Source organism: Rhinolophus ferrumequinum, chromosome 25, assembly GCF_004115265.2.
Source record: "Rhinolophus ferrumequinum isolate MPI-CBG mRhiFer1 chromosome 25, mRhiFer1_v1.p, whole genome shotgun sequence".
Classification (NCBI taxonomy): Eukaryota; Metazoa; Chordata; class Mammalia; order Chiroptera; family Rhinolophidae; genus Rhinolophus; species Rhinolophus ferrumequinum.
Window position 1 is genome coordinate 23,425,293 of NC_046308.1, and position 23,383 is coordinate 23,448,675.

The following is a 23,383-nucleotide window of genomic DNA, read 5'->3' on the forward strand; positions in this document are numbered from 1 at the left end:
CCCCGGCGGCAGTCTCCTCGGCAACCCGGTGTTGTGGGTTGCTGCAGAAACCGCAGTGGTTTGTTCTGACCTTGAGTCTACTCCTAGCGGCGGATGAGAGCGCGCGTCACCGGTCCAGGCGCAAGACTGGAGGCTTTGCGGGCGCTTGTTTTCCCTGCGGTCCCTTGAGCTTCCAGTATTGCCCCGTCTTCCCAAGGACTGGAGAACATGCCTGATTCTAGAGCTTGGGCGCTTGGGGTGTGAGGGAAGCTCAGGAGGGCCTGGGGAACCTTGCAGAGCCCGGTCACCCTCCTCTCTGGAGCCCGAGTCACGCTCTCACTCTGTGGGTCCCAGTTCTCTGTCATACTCTAGCGTCGCATATGCAGCTTCATCCACCAGGAACATTCCTCCTCAACTTTGTTGAACTTTTGAATATTCAAGTGTCTGCTCAGAGCTTTCCTTGGCCCCTCCTCTGGACTCCTGTCACCCCCATGCCATCCTCTCACAGTACCTACAACACTTGTCATTCCCTCACCATCCAGAGGGCAGGAGACAGGGGCTGCTCCTCTCTGCATGCCCAGGGTCTGGCAGAGGGAGTCTGGAGAGGGTGGAAGGCGGAGGGCAGCTGGGAGTTGGGACTGAGCCTAGGTTGGGGGGTGGAGACTGGATCTGGCCGAGTGAATCCTGTTCCTTTAATAGCTGCTGGCCTGGCTGGGCTTGGGCTCCTGCTTTACCTCCTGTTCCACTGTGACCGCAGCTGCTGTGCTGACTCATGTGTCCCGGCAGCAAGCAAGAGCTGGGAGCATGGGCTCCCCAGGGGCCCTGGCATGCTGGGGACTTCTGGATTACAAAACTGAGAAGTATGTGATGACCAGGAACTGGCGGGTGGGAGCCCTGCAAAGGCTGCTGCAGCTCGGAGTCGTCGTCTACGTGGTAGGGTAAGAGAATGGGTCCTGGCCACGTTGGCGGGACCATGACCGGTCCTGCTGGGCTGGGGGCTGAGGGTTGATTCTTCAGGGGCCAGACTGGTGGTAGTGGAGTGGGGCAGGTTAGGACAAGGTAGCGGGTAGGCAGAAGGAAGGATTTCTGTTTGTCTAGCAGGTGCAATAGCAAGCCGTGAGCTCGTGTTCTCCTGTGTGCCCACCTGCCTATTTCCTGGGCCTTGTGTGCAGCCCGACTTTGGGCTCTGGGCACAGAGCAGTTTGAACCCCACACCTGCCCAAGAGGCCCTAGGTGGGGCAGGCAGTAGTCCCTGACACTTGTGAGAGCTGGAGCAGTAAGGCCCCTGATAGAGACCACCAGGTCCAGCTGGGTCAGGGGAATCTTTAAGGAGGAAGCTGGGTCTAGCCGGGGCAGGAGGAGGGTGTTGGCTGGTGAGGGAGGTGGTAGTGGACATCTCCAAGTTCATGGTGCCTGATAAGGACACCCATGAGAGCACTGGCTGTCTGATGAATGGCCTGTGTGTCTGGCCTATGCAGGGTGTTTGGGGTGGAAAATGAGGGAGAGGAGGCAGGGGCCTTGGGCCACCACTGGGAGCCTACAGGGTGTGAGGGAGAGAGGCTGAGCCAGTAGGACCCAGCTCTGCCACCACTCACCATGTGCCGGGGACACACCATACTGCCCATCACCTTCTTCTTAGGTGGGCCCTCATCGTCAAGAAAGGTTACCAGGAGCAGGACCTGGATCCCCAGATTTCCGTTATCACCAAACTCAAAGGGGTTTCTGTGACCCAGATCAAGGAGCTGGGGAATCGGCTGTGGGACGTGGCTGACTTCGTGAAGCCGGCACAGGTGGGTGCCTCGGTGCTGCTGCCAGGCGCTGACACCTCTGATACCACCCTTGTCGTGAGTGTGTGCGAGAGAGGCATGTGATACCAGAGGAGGGGGCTGGCACTGTCACAGGGCCAGCTTCAGAAAGAGCTTATAGAGGAGTGACACCTGGACAGGGCTACTGGGGACGTGTAAGAGGTTTCCAGGTGAATAAAGGAATGGGTCAGGAAGCCAGGCCAGGGGAACTACATTTACGAAGACTGCATCTAGAAAAGAGTGGAATACCTGGGAACTCAAGACTTGAGCTTGAGCGTGGGGTGGGAAGGTCATGGGGGACCAGGGCCTGGAGCTTCCTGATTGCTGTCTTCCCTGATCTGGGGCGCTGCTGTCAGGCGCTCCTCCTCTGCCCCTCCCACACTGCATTTCCAGCCCTTTCTCCTTCCATCCAGATTGCCCACAGCCTGTTTCTACCTCTGTCCTACTGATGCCTAAATTGTCGCCCTGCTGACGATTTGCGTGCACACCCACCACATCCGAAGAGAAATCATCTCCCTCTCCCAGTGTGGCCTCTTAATCCACCAGTGCCAACGCTGGACACAGCTCGACACTTCCCTGTCCCTCCCCCCTGTCCTTTCCATTACCTAACAGTTTTCATTGCTGCCCATGCCACACCTGGGTGAGGCTGTGGTCTTCTAATGGCTCATCCATGTAGCAACCAGGCTGAGCTTTCACGTGTGACCTCATCAGAGCCTGCCAACTCTCGCTTTCCACCCTTAGAAGGCTCCCTGTCCATGATGGTGGCCCTAAGTCCCTTCAGATCCACACCCCTCTGCCCTCTGCCTAGCCTTCGCCTCCCCTTCGCAGAGCTCTCACGCTCAGCACCCAGGTGCCAGCCACCCTTTCCATTCTTGGCCACCCTGTTCCCAGGCAGAGTTCACCACATGTGCCCCGGGCTCTTGGCCATGCGTGCAATGAGGGGTCCACTTCCCCCCCAGCCTGGGGTGCCTGGCCCAACTCAGCTCTGGACCTTTAGGGCCTAGAAACAAGAAGCTTTTGGAAAATTCTGGTTGAATGAATGAAAGTGAATGTGAGAAATAAACTGGTCTCAAAGAGGCAGGCATAGACTCAGAAATGGCCAGAAACCCAGCCAGCCTCCCATTTCTGCCTCACCTTGCCTCACTGGAGGCATTTCCCCGGGGCACAGGGTTGATTTTCCTGGGGCCAGGACCCATTCCCCCACAAACTACGCTTCCAGCTTCTGGCCTCTCCCACTGAAGGAACCATGTATGCACCAACTCTGACACTTGCCTTCTAGGGAGAGAATGTGTTCTTTTTGGTGACCAATTTCCTTGTGACGCCAGAACAAGTTCAGGGCAGATGTCCAGAGGTAAGTTTGCTCAGGAGCCTCCCAGCGAGTCCCCAGTTCCTCTGCTAGCCCTGGGTAACCTGCCACGTCCTCCCTTCTTCTTCCCAGGTGACTGAGGGCTCAGTAGGGGTTACTGTTTCCCAGGCCTGGGCTAAACTTTTTCATGAATCATTTCTGTTAGTCTTCACAAGCACCCTGCCTGGTAGGAATGACTGCAATCCCCCTTTCTTTTTTTTTTTAAGATTTTATTGGGGAAGGGGAACAGGACTTTATTGGGGAACAGTGTGTACTTCCAGGCCTGTTTTCCAAGTCAAGTTGTTGTCCGTTCAGTCTTAGCGTTGGGCGCAGCTCAGCTCCAGGTCCAGTTGCCGTTGCTAGTTGCAGGGGGCACAGCCCACTATCCCTTGCGGGAGTTGAACCGGCAACCTTGTGGTTGAGAGGATGCACTCCAACCAACTGAGAGCTCAGTAGCAGCTCAGCTCAAGGTGCTGTGTTCAATCTTAGTTGCAGGGGGCGGAGCCCACCATCCCTTGTGGGACTTGAGGAATTGAACTGGCAACCTGTGGTTGAGAGCCCACTGGCCTATGTGGGAATCGAACCGGCAGCCTTCGGAGTTAGGAGCATGGAGCTCTAACCGCCTGAGCCACCGGGCCGGCCCCTGCAGTCCCCATTTAAGATGAAGACAGAGGCTCAGCGAGGTTGACTTCCTTACCCAAGGCCTCCCAGCCTGTGGGTGACAGGACTCCAGGCCTCTGAGCAGTCTGCTTCCAGTGCCTTCCACTGTCATTCACTCTGGGATATCCGGGCCCCTCCCATCCTGGTTCTGCCACTGGGCACTCTCCAGGTTGTCAGTGTGACATCCAGAGCTGGGCACAGTGCTCAGGTGGGCTCTAATAGCAAGAGCCACGATGGAAGGTCACTTCCCCTTCTCTATGCCCAGCCTCTATTAATGTGTCCTGAGGCAGTTTTCATTTTTGTGAGCAAACACAGCACATTCTTGCTTATGCTGGGTTCAGGCTCACTTATGATCTCTGGGTATTTTTCCCTATGACTGTGGGTCAAGCACGAGTTCCCCACCCTTTGTCTATTTCTCATGCAGAAATGCATATTCTCTCCTTGAAATCTCACCTTTTTACCCTCACCTGGGCATGTTACTGAGGAAGGGTTCTTTCTCTGTCCGACATACTTTGGCATCGGCTTTTGAGAAAAGAAAGAGCTTTTACTTGGGAGTTTAGCCAGTAAGGAGAGAGGGGGCAAAGCTCAAATCTGTCTCCCTGATCCAGGATTCGGGGTGAGATTTTAAGGGGTTTCAGCAATGGATCTTCATGGACAGCAGACACTTTGCTTTTGGAAGAGTTCCTGCGTTCAGGTTCAGGTTCTAGTTATGTTCTGGTCCTTTGGTTCCATGGGGGCGGGGGGCGGGGCGGGCAGGGAGAAGTTAAGTGTTCGCAGGTGTTACTTGTGAGTGATGTTCTGAGAAACTTTGGTTCCAGGTCAGGTTAGAAACAGGATAGGACCAGTTTGAGCTGGTCTCGGGGTTATAGGCATTTCCTGGGGATCCAGTGTGTTTCACAGAGCGCTCACTCTTCTCCCCAGCTGTGGATATTTTCCCACTGTTTTTTTATTACAATAAAATACACACAGCATAAAATTTATCATTTTCATCATTTTTTTAATGGTCATCTATCATTTATTATATAACTGAGATGTCAGAGTTCCAGGAATTACAGATTTTAGGGAGCAAGAGATAAGTCATTTGTTACTTAAAAACAAGACACATACCTTGACACTCAACAATGTGAAGAAGATTGAGCCGCAAGATGTCAGTTCGTGGAATGCTCTCCCCATGGCTTTTCAATGACTTCTTCTAATTGTCTCCCCTTCATTCTCCCACCCTGGCCTCAGACACCTCATCATTTCTAAGTGTTCAGTTTCCCAGGTGTAAATTTTGTTTGAAGAGTAGGGGCCCGGAACATAGCCTTGGAAATCTACTTCTGTGGTACATCTTTCCTTAATTGAATCCAACATTTAATTATTTGCTGGGCTGGATCACATGCTGGACTATGTGGTCACCTATCCCGTGAGCCCTGGTGGTTGGTCCCACCACAGTTGCTGGGGATGCCACATGTCCCTGGTTGGCCCTGTTCACAAAGGAGGGGTGGCACATGCAAAAAGGATGTGTGTATGCTTGGCAAGCACACCTGATGTCCTGCCCTCTCTAAATGCTCAGAAGACATCTATTTAATGTTCGATTTGTAGACTATTCTGAAATTTTGCTGAGGCCTTGATTCTGTGTTTTCTGGAATCCATGTGATTCCTCTGTGTCCATGTCCCAGCTTCTGGCCTTTCCTAAGAAAATGCCAAGGCCAGGAAGTAATTTATCTAATTTGAACCCCAGCTTCCTGAGACTAGCCTGAGTTCCTGCCAGCTCCTTTCAGGGGTTCTGGTCATCTGGTCCTTCCTAGCACATGCACTGTGCTCCTTGTAGTGTCATAGCCTTCAGCAAACACTACTAAGCCTGCCCTTGGGCTAGGCCCTGTGCTGGGTTTGCAAAACTCTGTCTTCCTGTACCTCAAGAAACTCCTGTACCGACAGCCCAGCCAAGGTGGCAGGTCCTGCGTTGGGCACAGAAGCTACAGCTAAGAGACCTGGGGAGGTGCTTCTGCCAGCCTGGGGCCTTGAGAAAGGTTTCCCACAGGACTGGAGGCTCACGTGGGATCTTAAGGATGATCAGGCAGAGGGGGCTGTGTGGGCAAAGGACCTGAGCTGTGTGAGATGAGGCGCCTCCAGGGTCACCTGCTGCTGAGTGGGGCTGGAGCCTAGATTTGAACTAGGGCCGAAGGGGGTAACCCGAGATCTCAGGGACCCTGTGAGCCCCACTGAAGAGATGAATTCAATCCCAGAAGCAGCAGAGAACCACTCTGCTCAAGGGAGGGGCACTGCATCTTCTGTGCGTGGGATGGACCACTTGGGTTGCGGGGTAGAGCCTGATGAGGGCAGAGGTAGGACCCATGGTGGTCGCCATGGGACCAGTAGAGGAGATGGTGGCCCATCCAGAGTGGAGAGGAGGGGCAGACTCAGGACACAGGTGGGGCAATGAGGCAGGACAGGTGGCCCTACACTGTCTTCTGCCCACTTATCACAGTCCCACAGCCCACGAAGTCCCACTGCCTCATTTGGCTTCTCAGAGTCCCTGAGCCCTTCCCTGGCACTGTGTTCCTCCTGCTGCCCCTGAGCTGGGTGCCCTGGACAGTGGGGTACAACCTCTGTGCAGGCAGAACCGTGTCTGTGTGAGTGCCTAACCCATGAGAGTACCTCCCTCTCTGGGGTCTGGGACCCCAAGAAAACTCACCCCTGCCCCTCCTGGCTGATCGCCAGACCTCTGTGACTGTGTACACACATTAACGTCCGTTTTACAGAAGAACAGGCAGGGAAGGGCCTAGTCTGTGGGGTCCTATTTCCCAGGCCCCTGGGACTAGGGTCCTGTCCTTTGTCCATGCTCAGCGCCTCCACCCTGACATAAACTTGCCCTTCCCAGGACCCCTCCACCTTCCATTGTATGATCTGAATTGGAACCAGAGGAGCTGGACCTCAACGAATCACTTCTGTCCCCATTAGGAAGGGAACTCTCAGGAGGGAAGCAGTCTGGCTCTGCCATGGAATACAGCACGGCACCCCACCCAGTGGGGGGGTGGGGGAGCTGCTCACCCTCCCTGCTCTGACCATCCCCTTTTATTTGCTTCCTCCAGCTTTTCATGTGCTGCCAAACTCAGAGAACCCTGGGGGGCTAAGGTGGGGAGGGGTGTCTCCCTTCAGACTGCAGAGCTGGGTCACCCTCTGGGCCCTGAACAACTCTGCTCTTTCACCCACCTCAGCACCCCTCCATCCCGCTGGCTAACTGCTGGGCCCACGAGGACTGTCCTGAAGGGGAGACGGGGACACATAGCCACGGTAACTGTCTGCCACAGCCTCCACTGGGAATGGGGTTTGGGGGACAGGCTGGGATGCTGGGTGGCTCCTGACTGCCGAACTGGAGGTGCCTCGGCGTCTCTCCTTTCTGCCAATAGCCCCCTGCCCACTCTCCCCTACTCCAGGCCTGGAGTTTGTCTTATGTTTTCAAGGCATAAAAACGGGCCAGTGTGTGGTGTTCAACGGGACCCATAGAACCTGTGAGATCCGGGGCTGGTGCCCCGTGGAGAGCAGCACTGTGCCTGTGTAAGTCTCCCCCACCCCCAGAGCAGGGCCCCAGGACAGCAGAGCCTGGCCCTCACCTCCCCTCCCCCACCGGCAGGAAGCCCCTGCTGGTCCAGGCCAAGAACTTCACACTGTTCATCAAAAACACAGTCACCTTCAGCAAGTTCAACTTCTCCAAGTAAGTGTGGGTGGGTCCTGGCTGGCCCCAGGCCTTCCTTGTTCCCTGCTTGGCCTGACACCTTTCTTCCCCGGCCCCTCTCAGGTCCAACACCTTGGAGACCTGGGACAACACCTATTTCAAGCGGTGCCGCTATGATCCACTCTCCAGCCCCTTCTGCCCAGTGTTTAGAATCGGGGACCTTGTGGCTGCGGCTGGAGGGGACTTTGAGGACCTGGCATTGCTGGTGGGTCTGTAGGGGGGGCAGCGTTCCGGGAGGGCTCAGGGAGAGGGTCCTGAGCCCATGTACCAGTGAAGCAGCTGTGTGCTGTGTGCAGGGCGGTTCTGTGGGCATCCGTGTCCTCTGGGATTGCGACCTGGACGCTGGGGGCTCTGACTGCCGACCCCACTACTCCTTCCAGCTGCAGGAGAGGAGCTACAACTTCAGGTGCCACCCCCACGGCCCCCAGTGCCTGCCTCAGCCAGGTCCCCCTCCACCTGTCCTCCTGTGGAGGCCAGGTCAGACCCCATCCCAGTCCAGCCCTCTGGATATTCTGCGGTGTGCGCAAGTGGGGGTCCCAGGGGCAGCAGGGGGTATTCGCAGCTCTAGGTCCCCCAGCAAGGCTCTGTCCAGCCTCCCTCCTGAGCCCTTCCCCCTTCACCCTATCTGTCCCCACACCCCATGTTACAGCTGGGACCCCTCACCCCCAGCCCCTCCACCCGACCCTGCCTCCAGCATCTTCTCTCCACAGCCCAGGGGGCTTTTTTTTCTACTTTTCCCTTAAGCTTTTATTTTTTAAAAAATTTAAATCTACAGAAAAATTCAAAGATTAGTAACATAAACACCCATATACTCTTCAACAGGGTTCACCAGGTTTGTCTTATTTTTATTTCTGTATTTATTTTTTTTACCATCTTGCCACATTTGTTTTCTCTCTCCCTCTCTAGAGTGAGCCAGGTATATTTAGATAGATTTCAAACACAACCATTTGAAAGTGAGTGGCAGACATCTAGAGACTCATCCCCCTCAACACTGTCCTGAGAATGAGGACCTTCCCCATGGGACCATTGTCCTATTGTCACACTCAAGAAATTTAACATTGGCAGAATAAATCTAATATTTAAATTTACCCAACTGTGCCAATAATGGTCCTAAACCTTATTCTCCAGCAGGATGCACTCAAGGATCTTGCGTGGCGTTTATTGTCACGTCTTTGAGTCTTCTATGCAGACCCCCCTCTTTCCCCACCCGGAGTCCTTCTGCCACTTCAGGTCACCGCTTCAGCTCACACATATATGTGCACAAAGCCTCCAGGCCTGGAGGTGACACCCCTGTCATTGCTACCTGGCCTGGCCTGGCTGACCTCCCAGCCCTTTGTAACTACATCGGGCTGGCTCCCTGCCCACACCCTCCTCCTCTCACCTCTGTGCTCTCATCGGCCCTACTTCCTCTGCCTAGAACGCCTTCCTGACCCCTGGAAAAGCAGCCTGAAAGTCTCCCCTGCAGGAAGCCTACTCTGGTTCCTAGGGGAGAGTGAGCTCCCCTCTCTGGACCCCCTTGGCCTGCCCCTACCTCCTGCCACCCCCCCCATGCTGGAATCTATTTAGGGACCCTTCTGTCTGTCCCCTTAGCAGGCAGGGAGCTTCTGAGAGGCAGGTCCTGGTTTGCTTTTCCCCTGTGTCCTCAGCAGTGACACAGAGCTGAGACTCAGGACTTGGGCTGGGGGTTGATGGAGTTAATGGATGAGAAAGATGGAGGGCTGGGGAAGGCCAGCCCAGCTGGGAGTGGGCAGAGCAGACCACCAGACTCTCTCTTGCCCCCAGGACAGCCACTCACTGGTGGGAGGCCTCCGGTGTGGAGGCCCGGAGCCTGCTCAAGCTCTACGGGATCCGCTTCGACATCCTGGTCACTGGGCGGGTAGGAGGGGCTGGGTGGGGCGGGCAGGGCAGGGGTGGCAGAGGGCAACAACCATGGCCTGAGAGGCTCAGCCCAGGTGTCTCTCAGGCAGGGAAATTTGGAATCATCCCCACAACCATCACTCTGGGCACTGGAGCAGCTTGGCTGGGCGTGGTGAGTTTGGCCAATGTGGGCTCCTTCTGGCTTCGGCGAGCATATGCCAGGCCTACCTGAATGCACGCCCAGTCCCCTCTGCCTGCTGTTGAGTCTCAGGGTGACGGCTGGGGGGGTGGGGTGGGAGGGCAGGCTGGAGCCAGGACACGGGTCTGCCCTGCCTCTCCCAGATCACCTTCTTCTGTGACCTGCTGCTGTTGTACGTGGATGGAGAATCCCATTTCTACTGGACGACCAAGTATGAGGAGGTGAGCGGTGGTCCTGCCCCACCACTGGGAGCTGCTACACTTAGAGGGTGTTGGCCGCAGTCCCGACCTGCTGTCCTCATCTGCAGGCAAAGGCCCCGAAGGTGACCTCCAACCCTGAGCAGACAGAGCCGGCCTCCGCACCCCCACACCTGGCTGCCCAGGTGCCTTAGAGGGGTCCAGCACCTTCCCCCAGGGCCACTGCTGCTGCTGGGACCGACATCGATGCCAGGGTGGCCCTGCCCAGGCTCTGTCCCCTGGTCCATTCTTGAGGCCTGTAACCATTTCCTACTGGTTGGGGGTTGGGAAGGGTAGAGGCCCCACCTTGGGGACCTCATGGATGAAGCCCCAGCAGAACCAGGCTGGGGGGTGGGAGAAGAATTCTACCTTCAACTCCCAGGCAGATTGTCCCTCCCCTGACTCCAGCATCGGGGAGCAACTGAAACCAGTCTTGTATAGAGCTCTGCAATGGAACAGAAGCTATAGAGAAGAGCAGAGCCCTGGGCAGCACATGGCAGGGCGCTGGTCCAGTGGGGCTCCCGCTGTGTCTGTGTCTGTAGAACTCTCTCCCAGGCTCCGCCTTCAGTGCTCCCAGCAGTGGCCCACTCACCAGCTGTCAGCACTGGCCCTTCCACTGACTCCAGCCCGGCCTGGCTCCCAGCCCTCCTCCCTCTGCCAGCGCCCATCACAGGTCGAGCCCCCACCCTCTCAGCTTTGCTGCACTGGGGGCTGTGCAGCTAGAGTCCACAGCAAGCTAGGGAGGCCTGACAAGAGGGGTTGTCTCAGCTGCTCTGCTGCTGGGTTGCCTAGGGCAGGTACCATCCAGATTTGGTCCTTGTCCATGGAATGGGGAGTGGGGTGGCAGACGATCCAACCCACCAGGACCCCAGGCAAGGGCACAGGCACCTCTTGGGCCCACATCTGCTCAGCGGGAGTATTGACCCCTTTCCAGTGGCAGCTCTCTGCTTACGGAGGGCTGGAATGGGGAGGAGACGAGGAAGGGTTTGAGTTGGTAGTCACTGGGGTCTGTGTGACCTTCTATATACCTCCTTGGTGGCCACCCCCCCAGCCCAACCCCCTTGAACCTGCTCACTGGGCTTCCTGGGAGCCATGGGGGTGGAGAGGATGTACATCTGGAATTCACTCCTGCCCAGTGTCACGCCTAAAAACTTGTCTGGGTAACTGCATGCTGGAGGCCTTGACCATGACCCCAGGTGGAACCCAGTGGCTGAAGGAATGTCCCTAACAAAGGGCACAGAGGCCCTCATAGGCTGGCCCGGTTTGGGCTTTGGAATCCTCCGGGGGTCTGAGTCCTGCCTGCTAGAGACTTTCCGTCGGCTCTGGAGACCCACGGTCAGAAGGGGAGGGACAGGACACCCAGGAGTCAAACCCTCTCCTGGTCCCGGGGCAGGGGCAGGGCTTTGGGAGTACTCACCCCAGGGAGGCGAGGGGCTGCTTCCTCATAGGTCCCTGCTGACCAGGGGCGTGCTGGCAGCTTGCCAATGGAGTGACAAGGGCCAGTTGGGGAGGGATGGATGGGGCTCAGGCTGTTGTAGCATCTGGAATCATCTGGACCTGAAGGCTCAGCAGAGCTTTGGATCCCTGCTGCCTCTCAATCACGAGTAGTGGGCACGGGCAGGGGAGCTCCAAAGGGCCAGGGTGAGAGAACATGGCCTTGAGGCCTGGTTACTGGAGCAGGGTCACATGTACCTGATTGTCCTCGGGCCCAGAGAAAGCTGGTAACATGGCTGCAAGAAGTTGAGGAGTGGGGCAGCCGGTTGGCTCAGTTGGTTAGAGCGCAGTGCTCATAACACCAAGGTCGCCGGTTCAATTCCCACATGGGCCAGTGAGCTGCGCCCTCCACAACTAGATTGAAAACAGCGACTTGACTTGGAGCTGATAGGTCCTGGAAAAACACAGTGTTCCCCAATAAAATTTTTTTTAAAAGTTGAGGAGTAAAGCCTGCCAAAGCTGGCGCACCCTCCTGTGTGGTCCTTACAGGCAGGAATAGGGAGACATCTACAGTGGACATAGACCAGTCTTGGGGAGATCAGTGGGAGCAGGGGCAGAGTGGACCTGGGGACCCCCCAAGGACTGGGGCCTCACAGCCACCAGGTGGGCTGGAAGGTGGGCTGGAAGGTATTTGGAGTAGACCTAGGTGGTTGTGTACCCATACACGTGTGTGTGTACTATCCTGAGCCTTTATCACAAAGCCCTTGAGGGGGTGGGCAAGAGAGAGAGACAATGAGCACCAGCTGTTGGCAGCTGGACCTGAGCCTGGAAACAGCTGTTGCCTCAGTCTGCATGCAGGTGTGCTCCTCAAGGAAGCCATGTGGACCATGTGGGCATGTACCTGAGAGATGCGTGAGCTTGTGCAGCTGTGCCTCTCTATCCCTGGGCAGCCACCGGCTCATGCCCTGCTCTCTAGGAGCCCTGGGAAACAAAGATGACCCCGGAACTCTGCTGCCCTTTCTAGGCAGTCGCCTTGGGGCCCAGGCTCTGCGCGCTGGATCCACCCTTGAAGGGGACATGTGGAGAACCTGGGGGTAGGGAGCCTGTCCTACCTGCTCCTGTCATGGACCCTTCCTCACCTGGTACCTGTAAGGGTGTGTGTAGCTCTCTTCTGAGCTGGGCAGAAGGCACCGGCCTGAGGGCAAGACCCTAGGACCCAGGCTGGCTGTGTCCCTGATTCAGGGTTGTCCCAGGACTGGTGCCTCTCCCTTACGGAATCTAGGTGTCTCTGCTGAGGATTAGGGACAATTACCTGGTTCGGAGGGGGTGGGCAGGCAAGGACTCAGTGCCACAAAGAACGCCACAGTGGACATAGCGGCAGGCCACATGGCTGGTTGAGCAGTTATTATTGTGGATCCTTGGGGCTGCGGGCCTCTTCCCTGCCCGCTCCACCCCACAAACTGGGGTTCTCATAAACTGAAAGGTGCTGGGCAAAGAGTCCACCATACCAGCTCTGGCCATGGTCCACTCCCGAAGACCCAAAGCTCGGAACCTGGGCTAAGGACCCTCTAGCATGGGCAGGCCTACAAACATGAGCTGCCCCAGACCGAGGGGGCTCCTAGCCCCTTCGGCCTCCTGAGGAGGTAGGGGAGGGTGGGCAGACCCCCAGCTGTCCTCATGGACTGGTGAGCTGCTCCGTGCGGCTGGGCTCCTGGACCAGTGCCTGGCCGGGGGGCTGCACGGCCTGCACCGTCTCCTCCAGGCTGCCATCGGGGAACACGACATAACGTGTGGTGGCTGGCCACTGCAGCTCCTGCTGGTTCTCCTTGCTGTGCCAGATGCCATAGCCGAAATACACCACGAGTCCTGCAGGGGTTGTACAAGCCTGAGGGGCAGGTCTAAGCCCTTTGCCCTCTTTGCCCTCTTCCTGCAGCCCTTCCTGCAGCCCACCCAGGGCCCCAGCCTGGCCCTCACTCACCGATCAGTAGCCAGATGGAGAAGCGCAGCCAGGTCAGGTAGCTCAGGTTTAGCATGAGACAGATATTGAGTAGGATGCTCAGGGCTGGAGTCAGGGGCACCAAGGGGACCTGCGGGAAAGGGCAGGGCTGGGCTGGGCGGGGCTGCAGGAAGTCTGCAGGCCCTGGATCCACAGAGCCTTTCTCCACCTCTGCAGATTCTGGAGACAAGTGCCCACCCTCCAAACAGAGAGGGGGATGGGCACCTGTGAGCCCTGGTTCATCCTGCTGTGGCAGAGGAGGAAGGGGTGAAGGGAGCGGGCAGGGCTGACAGTGCGTAGGTATTGGCTGGGGGAGGTACCTGGAAGGTATCCTGCCGGCGCTGTTGCTGGTGGGCCCCCAGGACAAGAAGACTGAGCGCAAATACAGTAGTGCTAAGCAGGAGCAGCAGGAGGTAGCCCCAGTTCGGGAGGTGCAGGGCCGTGTTCCCAAAGACCAGCACACAGCCCAGGGTGATGGCCGAAGCCAGCATGACACCGAGTGCCCAAGCCACAGTGGCTCCAGGGTTGCACCCACCCAGGAAGCCCAGGTAGGGCCTCAGGGCTGGCCGCAACTGCCCAGGTTCAGGGGCCACGGCCTGCTCAGTGCCCACCAGATGGATGTGGTCTTGGAAGGAGTCGTACTCCTTGGCCTCAGGGCCAGGGCTGGCTGGGTCTGGGGAACTAGACGGAGGGGCCTTCTGGAAGCGTAGCACGATTATGCTGGTGGCCACGAAGGTGTAGGCCAGCAGTGTGCCAATGGACAGGAACTGAACCAGTGCCTCGAGGTCCAACAGCAGCGCCATGAAAGCCATGAGGACCCCAAACACCAGGATGCCCACCATGGGCACCTGCGTCCGGTGGTGCACGTAGGCAAACGCCTGGAAGAAGAGCCCATCGATGGCCATGGCGTAGATGATTCGTGGCCCAGAGAAGAGGTTGAGGAGCAGGACAGTGTTCATGGCTGTGGCAGAGGGTAGGGGACTGGTCAGCATGGTGGACAGGCCCACTGGGGGCTTCTGCTGGGAGCCAAGGCACAGGCCCTTAGGAACATTGGCATGAGTTTGTCCGGGTTATCAGAGGAAGCCTGAGTGTACGTGGGGTGCTGAATTGTCACCCCCACCACCACCCAGGAATGGGACACCCCCGCTTAGGTGACAGGCCCACTGGAGAATCACAAGCGGGCTGCCAGGAAAGGACCTGGAAGAGATGCCCCAAACTAATAACAACAACTGGGATGGGGCAGTAGGTCCCTCCCAACAAGCCTGGGTGGAGAGTCGAATAATTAGCACCTTTCTGGGCCCATTATGCAACTGGTAACACTGAAGCCCAGATGAAGATGTGTTGCCTGGGAGGCTTGGGGCAGGGCCACACCGCCCTGTTCCTGCCCACCTTGTCCAGAAGGGCCCCTTACCGCAGATGGAACCAGCTGCCACGATGAAACCAGCCCAGCTGTAGCCCCGCCGGTAGAAGGCATCGGCAAGGGCCGAGTCAGGATCCAGGCTGTGCCAGGGCACCATGAGGGTGAGCACGGTGGAGACGAGGATGTAGGCGCTAGCCACCAGGCCAAGTGAGATGGCGATGGCTATAGGCACGGCTCGCTTCGGGTTCCGGGCCTCCTCGCAGGAGGCAGCGATGACATCAAAGCCCACGAAGGCAAAGAAGCAGGTGGCGGTGCCAGCCAAGATGCCAGAGAAGCCAAAGGGCGCAAAGCCACCCTCCTCAGGGCTCCAGTTGTGTGGCTGGGCCAGGACAAATCCCATGATGATGATGAAGAGAATGATGACCAGGCTGATGGTAGAAAGGACATGATTGAGCCAGGAGGAGACGCGGGCTCCACAGGAGACCAAGGCAGAGGCCAAAATGATGATGCCAGTGGCCAGGAAGTCTGGGTAGTGGGCCAGGAAGGGTACCTGCCAGACACCCACATGGACCTCAGTGAAGTTGCGGATGCGATGGCTGAACATGGAGTCCAGGTAGCCACTCCAGGCACGGGCCACGGCGGCGCCACCAATCAGGTACTCGAGAAGCACATTCCAGCCAATGAGGAAGGCCCAAAGCTCACCCATGGACACATAGGTGAACAAGTAGGCAGAGCCTGTGCGGGGCACACGTGCCCCAAACTCTGCATAGCATAGGGCAGCCAGCAGGGAGGCCACAGCTGCCACACCAAAGGACACAAGCACGGCAGGGCCGGCCATCTGCTTAGCCACAGTGCCCGTGAGCACATAGAGTCCCGAGCCCACCATGCCACCCACGCCCAGCAGGGTCAGGTCCAGCGTGGACAGGCAGCGTTGCAGTGAGGTCTCCATGGAGGACCCCTCCAGTGGCTTTAGCCGGTTCAACTTCTGGCAGAGGCGCGCTAGGCTGGTGGTGCTGGGCAGCCCCGGGGCCATGGTGGGCAGCTGAAAGGAGCACCAAATCAGCGGCTGGCACCTGCCAGTGCCAGAGGAGAAGGACAGGCTGCCCAGCTGAGTCCTGACCAGCCTTCAGTCCTTGCTCTGTCCCCACCCTGGGCACCCCAGCATCGGTACCACTGGCCTGTTGGAGGGCTGAGATGCGGCAGGCGTTAGGGCATGCCATCAGGGTGGGCAAATCACAGGGAAGCACAGAGACCTCAACTGCCTCCAGAGCAGGAGAGGGAGCCTGGTGGAGCCAGACCTGGGCCTGTTTGGAAGTGGCCCTGGGCATGAGGAAGACGGCAGCCTCTAGGAGTACTGCTGGGAACCACTCTGTGATCTGGGATCAGAGAGCAAGATGGAAACCAGAAGCTTCCTGGGAGCTGGGCCAGGCTGTTCCAGGACCCGGAACAGGAGTGGCTCTGCGTAGCCCAGGCGGCCACCTGGCCTCAGAGAGAGGCGGTCATCCTTCCCTCCCCCACCCAACAGGGCTGGGAAGCCAAGGGCGGGGCGCTCCCGCCGCAGCCAGCTCCACCGCGCCCATGTCCCCAGGTACCTGAGCCTTCGTCTTTTCTCGAGCCTGAGTCCGTCCCCGCAAGACTCGCTGCGACCCACCTGCTGTCGCCGCTGCTGCTGGCGCTGCTCTGCACGCTGCGCCAGCCCGGCGCTAACGTGCGCTGGTGCCGCCCCAAGCTCAGGGCCCGCCCCCAACCCAGGGCGCCACCACCACTGGACCCTGCCTCGCTGACCCCGCCTCGCTGTCACTTGCACCCAGAGAGCCCATCCTACTCATACTACGTAAGATGAAGACCAGAGCTCACCAAATCTAGGAAAGCCCTATCACCGCACAGTTCACAGATGAGGAAGCCCAAACCACCAGGTAGATGACTAGCCCAGCTCACCTGGGTGACCTTGGAGGCAGGTAAGGTTAAGGTCCAGGTATGGAGGGGTCTGGAGCTCACCCACTTGCCACTGCTGCAGACACCCTCCTTGATCCCTCACTCCAACACGTATACTCCGCCCAGCCAGGCACCACCCAGTCTCCCCGCCACCACTGAGGAGTGTGGGGGCTGCTGGCATTAGGCAGACTTCTGGTAAGATGAGGGTATGGCCTGGCGGAGTGGCCCTGGGCAATCCCTGAGCTCTCCCTTACAGTGGAGTTCGGGGGAGTGCATGGCTTTTGGGAGTGTTCTGTGAGCTCATGTTCAGTGTTTGGCAGAACTCATATTGGCTCGGCTGAGACTGTAGCTATAGACTACGTCCTAAAAGGAGGCAAACAGACTCCTGCAGACAACTTACAGCCCTCTAGCTCAGGGGATGCCTGGGGCCCTTCAGATACCAATGGCAACCCCTGGGAGTACCTGTCAGGCCTGGAGGACCCTGGGGGAACCCCAACAGTAGCTTTTTACGCATGGATAATCCGTGAAAGTTACCATGTCCTGAGCACCTGCTCTGTGTCTATCCCCACACCATGGGCAGTCCCTATGTTCCATCCCGTGGCTATCACAACCTCCTCTCAGGCTTAGTTAGTCCTGGGACTGAAGAGTCTTTGTCCTGCTCTTCCCACTTTTTTAAAAGTGAAAAAGTTGGTGTGACACAGTGTTAACTTGCTCACAGCAAAATGATGACAATCCATTTAAGCAAAGCAAAACCAAAACAGATACCCTCTTCCCCCAGAACTTCATACATGTTTTCAGGTTGTAGGTGGTTTGTGGAATAGGATTTTAGTGGCACCTGCAGCCTGTCTGGTTCAGTGGGATGGTGATTGCGTGATAGGATGGTGGACTCCCAGACAAGATGGTGCCACGTGGAACACTCTGCCTTCGCCAGCCCCCTTCGTTCCTCCTGATGTTTGCCTGATGGTGTCTTGAGAAGATTCTCAGATGGAATCCCGCTTCCTACAGGGATGACAACTCTCTTACCCCACCCCTGTAGCTTACACATAACTGAACAGATGTTCCTTGTTCTGAAATGCCTCCACAGCAACCTAGAAAAATGCATTTCAAACCAAGAGGCTTGGGCAATTTTGTAACAGGGGCTCCCCTAAGGCCTGGCCAATGACCACCTGAGAGCAGGTATGAGGTGTTTCAGAGTATTGACTTTTTATCTACCCAGAGAAGAGCTCTCACCACACCCCCTTTCATGGGCACCTACAGTGGATATTCGAGGCCAAGTATGAATGACACAGTAAATTGTAAACTTCTAGGGATATGGCTGGGACTCCACTGAGCAAGGTGGTTACACAGAGCAACCCCATGAAGATGTGGTAAAGCTAAAGTACCAAAGGAGGGGACTAGGGAGAAGACAAAAGGGAGAGGAAATACTTCCCAACTCATTCTACAAGGCCAGGATTACCCTGACACTAAACCCAACAAAGACATCACAACAAAAGAACACTATAGACCAAGATCCCTTATGAATATGGATGCAGACATTCTAAACGAAATACTAGCAAATCGGATTCAGCAACATGTAAAAAGGACCAAGTGGGATTTATCCTAGGAATGAATGCAAGGTTGATTTAGATAAGAAAATCAAACAATGTAATATTCCATACTAACAGAACAAAGGAGTGTAGGGGTTCAGAATGAGTCACCCCAAGATGTGTCTATGTGGTATGTGGATTGTTTTGAGCTAAAGGCAACCAAAACCCTGAGGGCTCAAGAGAAACTTCTGCCCCCGCCACCCATCTCCCACCCCACCCAGCTTAACTATCTAGAAGAATTTGAATTAAGGGCCGTGCCCTTAATAAGTGATTATCAGAGATAACTTTTTTTTAAACCTATCTATAGGGCAGGGCAAATTTCTAATCATTAAACATCTGTTCTTTTTATCTTCCTGCAGTGACCTTCCTCCCCTCTGAAAACCCAAAGTGATCCTTAGCTCAGAAAGTCATATACGTATACCTCGTTTTCCCTTTCTGTCTTTGAACCTGTTGTGTATGCATGGTTCTCGTACATATGTATATAATTAAATTGAGTCATTTTCTCTTGCTAATCTGTCTCATGTCTATTTGATTATTAGACAAGCCAAATTATTAGACCTTGAGGGTAGAGGAAAATTTCTTTTTCCTCCCCCACAGGACCAAAACCGCACAATCATCTTAATAGATACAGACAAAGCACTTGACAAACTAGAAATAGAAAGGAGTGTCCTCGACCTGATAGAGACCATCTAATGAAAAACCCTTAGCTAATGTACTCAATGGTGAAAGACTGAAAGCTTTCCCTTACTAGTATTAGGAAAATAAGGATGTCCACTCTCACCAATTGTATTTAACATTTTACGGGAGGTTCCAGCCAGGGCAATTAGGCAAGAAAATTAAATAAAAGAAATCCAGATTGGAGAGGAAGAGGTAACTATCTCTAGCCATAGATAACATAATCTTATGTGTAGAAAATACTAAGGAATCCACACCAAAAATTATTAGAATCAAAAAGTTCAGCAAAGGTGTGGGATACAAGATCAACAGACAAAAATCAGAGGACCTAATGTATAACGTGGTGACTATAACACTGCATTGTATAGTTGAAATTTGCTAAAGAATAGAACTTAAATATTCTCATGAAAAATTTTTAAATAAAAAGATAAATATGTGAGATGTGAATTAACTAGATGGGAAGAATCCTCTCAAAATGTATATGTAAAGCAAATCACCACCAAATACACTTTAAATATTTTCCAGTTATGTCAGTTATACCTCAGTAGAGCTGAAAAAAACACATACAAAAATCAGTTGTCTGTCTATGCACTAGCAATGAACTATTGAGAATGAAATTAAGAAAACAATTCTGTTTACCTAGAATCAAAAAGAATAAATTATTTATGAAGATACCTAGAATAATATGTCAGTTATATCTCAATAAAGCTGAGAAAAAAGATAGAATAAATTTAACAAAAGAAATGCAAGACTTGTACACTGAGAACTACTAAATTTCATTAAAGACCTAAATAAGGGGAAAAACATCCGATGTTCAGAGTGAAAGAAAATATTGCTAAGGCGGTAGTATTCCCCAAATTGGTCTACAGATTCAGTGCAATGCCTAGCATAATTCCAACTGCCTGTTTTGTAGAAATGAATAAGATAATCTTGGGGCGGCCTGTCGGCTCAGTTGGTTAGAGCACAGTAAGCATAACACCATGGTCATCGGTTCGATTCCCACATGGGCGAGTGGGCTGTGCCCTCCACAACTAGATTGAAAAAAACAATGACTTGACTTGGAGCTGATGGGTCCTGGAAAAACACACTGTTCCCCAATATATCCCCCAATTTAAAAAAAAAAATTAAATTAAAAAGAAAAGAATAAGAGAATCTTAAAATTCATATGGAAATTCAAGGGATCCAGAATAGCCAAAACAATTTTGAAAAAGAACAAAGTTGGAGTATTCATACTTCCTTATTTCTAAAGTAACTACAAAGCTACAGTAAACAAGACAATATGTTACTGAAATAAGGGTAGACAAAGCTCAATGGAATAGAATTGAGAGTTCAAAAATATGACCAATTAACTTTTAAAATTTTATGGCCAGTTTAAATTTATGGTCAATTTATGGCTGATTAATTTTTTTTAAATAGGTTTTATTTTTTCAGAGCAATTTTAGGTTCACAGCAAAGCTGAGCAGAAGGTGGAGTTCCCATACATATGACCTCCCCGACCAGAGAGGCACATTTGTAATAATGAATGAATGTACATCATTGTCACCATAGGTAACATTGGGGTGTGAACACTTTTGGTGTTGTACATTCCATGGATTTTGACAAATGTATAATGAAATGTGTACCCCATTAAAATGTCGTAGAGAATTGGTTAACCACCCTAAAAATCCTCTGTGCTTCACCTACTCATCCTTCGCTCCCACTAACCTTTGGCAACCACTGATCTTTTTACTGTCTCCACTGTTTTGCCTTTTCCAGAATGTCATATAGTTGGAATGATGCAACATGTAGCCCTTTCAGATTGGCTTTTTTCACTTAGTCATATGCATTTAAGGTTGTCTTATGTTTTTTCATGGCTTAATAGTGTTAATTTAAAAAATGCCAAAGTGAGAGGTGACAACCCTTTATTTGAGATCCAAAAGAATAGCTATTAGGGAGGCACTGATTCAGGCAGAAATCCAAATACTGTTCCAATTAGGAAATGAAGGCAAGGGGTATTCATGAGAGAGGGAAGGGGAATAACTACACGAACAGAAGCAAGAAATCTCTATGGGTGATAAGCTAAGGAAGGGATTTCTTTTTTTTTTTTTAATTTTTATTGGGGAATACTGGGGAACAGTGTGTTTTTCCAGGACCCAGCAGCTCCATGTCAAGTCGTTTTCAATCTAGTTGTAGAGGGCGCAAGCCACTGGCCCATATGGGAATCGAACTGGCAATCTTGGTGTTATGAGCACTGCGCTCTAACCACTCAGCCAACCAGCTGCCCAGGAAGGGATTTCTATAGGTGCAGATAAGCTAACAAACATAGTGATGCTAATTCTAAAGAATGTCTTTAATTTTCAGTCAGCTAATTATAAACAGTTGTTTGGAGTACAATGTTGCCTTAGGCCCAGCGCAAGGGTTATTTTGTCCAGTTTTAACATTCCAGAGGTTTGAGGAGTAAGTGGAGTAGTTTAGCTAAACTCTCAACAAACTCTTAGAAGAAAACATAGGAGTAAATCTTTACGACTGTGGGTTAAGCAATGGTTTCTTAAATATGACATCAAAAGTTCAAGCAACCTAAGAAAAATATAGGACTTTATCAAAATGAAAGCTTTTGTGCTTCGGAGGACACCATCAAGAAAGAGAAAAGATGGGCGGCGGGTTGGCTCAGTGGTTAGAGCGCAGTGCTCATAACACCAAGGTCTCCGGTTCGATTCCCACATGGGCCAGTGAGCTGGGCCCTCCAAAACTAGATTGAAAACAACGACTTGACATGGAACTGATGAGTCCTGGAAAAACACACTGTTTCCCAATATTCCCCAATTTAAAAAAAAAAAAAAAAGAAAAAGTGAAAAGATAATCCAGAGAATGGGAGAAAATATTTGCAAATCATGTATCTGATAAGGGGATTGTATCCAGAATATATAAAAAACTCTTACAACTCAACAACAAAAAGATAAATAGCCCAGTTTAAAAATGGGCAAAGGATCCGAATAGACATTTCTCCAAAGATGATATACAAATGTCCAATAAACACGTGGAAAGATTCTTGACATCATTAGTTATTAGGGTAATGCAAATTAAAACCACAATGCAATCCCACTCTTTGCACCCCCAGGATAGCTATAGTCAAAAAGTCAGATCATAACAAGTGTTAAAGATAATGTGGACTGATTGGAACCCACATACACTGCCAGCCACTGGGATGCAAGTTGGTACAGCTGTTTTGGAAAACCACTGGGCAGTTCCCTAAAATGCTAAATATGAAGTTACTGTAGGATCTACTTATTTCACTTCTGGGTATATATACCCCCAAAAATGGAAACATGCATCCACACAAAAACTTGTACATGAATTTTCATAGCATCATTATTCATAATAGTCAAAAAGTTGAAGCAATCAAATGTTAATCAACTGATTATGGATAAATAAAATGTGAAATATCCACACAATGGAATATTATTCGTCCATAAGAATGAATAGAGCAGTGATACAACATAAATGAATCTTGAAAATATTGTGCTAATTGAAAGAAGCCAGTTACAAAACACCACATATTGTATGATTTTACTTACATGAAATGTCCCGAATAGACAAATTATCTATAGAGACAGAGAATAGATTAGTGTTTGCCAGGGGGTAGAGAGAATGGGAAGTGACTGCTAATGGGGGGTACAGGGTTTCTTTTTGAGGGTGACGAAAATGTTCTAAAATTAGGTAGTGGTGCACGGGTCTGTGGATATACTAAAAACCACAAAACTGTACATTTCGAATTGATGAGTATTATGGTATGTGAATAAAGTTGTTATAAAAATAAAATACAAAGCACCAAATTGTTTCCAAGAAAGAAGTCCAGGGGCAGGAAAGCCAAGGAAGGCATCACCCCCACTCCCCAAACACCAAGTCTAAATGCCACATGTGACCCAGATGTCCCTATGTGCTTTCCACCTCCTGGACTTCCCCTTTCTGTTAGTATCCAAATGAGATTGCTCAAATCAGCTCATTCATTTCAGGTAGCTCAGGCTCCCCTCTCCCAGTGTCTAAGAGATTTTTTTGGGGAAGGGGGAACAAAATTCTTACATTTCTCCCATGCCAGTCCTCATTGCTATCCTTTCCTCCACTTTTGTTTGTCTCCTGCAGCTTCTGTCCTTTCTGGAGCCCTCACCCCCACCCCCAGCCTGCTATCTCCCCAGGCCAAATCCAGCCCAAATGCTACTGTTCAAAGCCCACCAGAATGTTGTCTTATATCACCTCTCCGAAAGGATCCCCATTACTCTTCACCATGCACTGGCTTCCTAGCCCTTCCTTCTTTTTGTTCACCAGTGCTGGCAATGGCTGTCACATCAGTCCCCATCTGCTCCAGCCCTTACCGGGAGTGCATCTTCCCCTCCCCCCATTTCCTGTCAGCCTCTCTGCCCAAGGCTGACCCTGGTTCCTTGCACTCACTATGTGGGGCCTCTCTGGACAAAGTCCCCTATCTGGTTTCCCACACCCCACTCCCTGGAAGCCCCAGCTAGCTGCTTAACCCTCTAACCCACAGACCACACTCTCTGAAATCTACCAGAGCAAAGGACGAATGGGTAGTCGAAGACTTGGTCCTACTGAATCCACCGTGGGGG

The 23,383-nt window shown here is 52.9% G+C and overlaps 2 protein-coding genes across 7 annotated transcripts; one reads left to right on the forward strand and one right to left on the reverse strand.

The window, feature by feature from the left end:
* The first annotated feature begins 664 nt into the window (after window positions 1-664).
* On the forward strand, window positions 665-12,790 carry P2RX6 (purinergic receptor P2X 6). Of its 4 annotated transcripts, none has more exons than XM_033097544.1 (12): window positions 665-917; window positions 1,619-1,769; window positions 3,064-3,135; window positions 6,990-7,065; window positions 7,209-7,329; window positions 7,406-7,486; window positions 7,571-7,712; window positions 7,888-8,024; window positions 9,290-9,383; window positions 9,471-9,536; window positions 9,707-9,784; window positions 9,871-12,790. In XM_033097544.1, the coding sequence occupies exons 1-12, from the start codon at window positions 784-786 to the stop codon at window positions 9,952-9,954; spliced, it is 1,236 nt and encodes a 411-aa protein (XP_032953435.1). In that variant the 5' UTR covers window positions 665-783; the 3' UTR covers window positions 9,955-12,790. The 4 variants fall into 4 exon arrangements, 3 of the variants coding, with proteins under 3 accessions (XP_032953435.1, XP_032953434.1, XP_032953436.1); XM_033097543.1 differs by having other exon boundaries at window positions 666-917; window positions 7,804-8,024; window positions 9,871-12,789; XM_033097545.1 differs by having other exon boundaries at window positions 671-917; window positions 7,236-7,329; window positions 7,804-7,913; window positions 9,871-12,787.
* Window positions 12,791-12,811: 21 nt separating this feature from the next.
* SLC7A4 (solute carrier family 7 member 4) lies at window positions 12,812-18,507 on the reverse strand. 3 transcript variants are annotated; one of them, XM_033097542.1, is made up of 5 exons: window positions 16,241-18,507; window positions 14,641-15,631; window positions 13,550-14,190; window positions 13,212-13,320; window positions 12,812-13,099 (listed from the first exon to the last, which is right to left on the reverse strand). In XM_033097542.1, the coding sequence occupies exons 2-5, from the start codon at window positions 15,620-15,622 to the stop codon at window positions 12,909-12,911; spliced, it is 1,923 nt and encodes a 640-aa protein (XP_032953433.1). In that variant the 5' UTR covers window positions 15,623-15,631; window positions 16,241-18,507; the 3' UTR covers window positions 12,812-12,908. The 3 variants fall into 3 exon arrangements, with proteins under 3 accessions (XP_032953433.1, XP_032953431.1, XP_032953432.1); XM_033097540.1 differs by having other exon boundaries at window positions 16,182-18,507; XM_033097541.1 differs by having other exon boundaries at window positions 14,641-15,965; window positions 16,182-18,507.
* Between the last annotated feature and the right edge of the window lie 4,876 nt (window positions 18,508-23,383).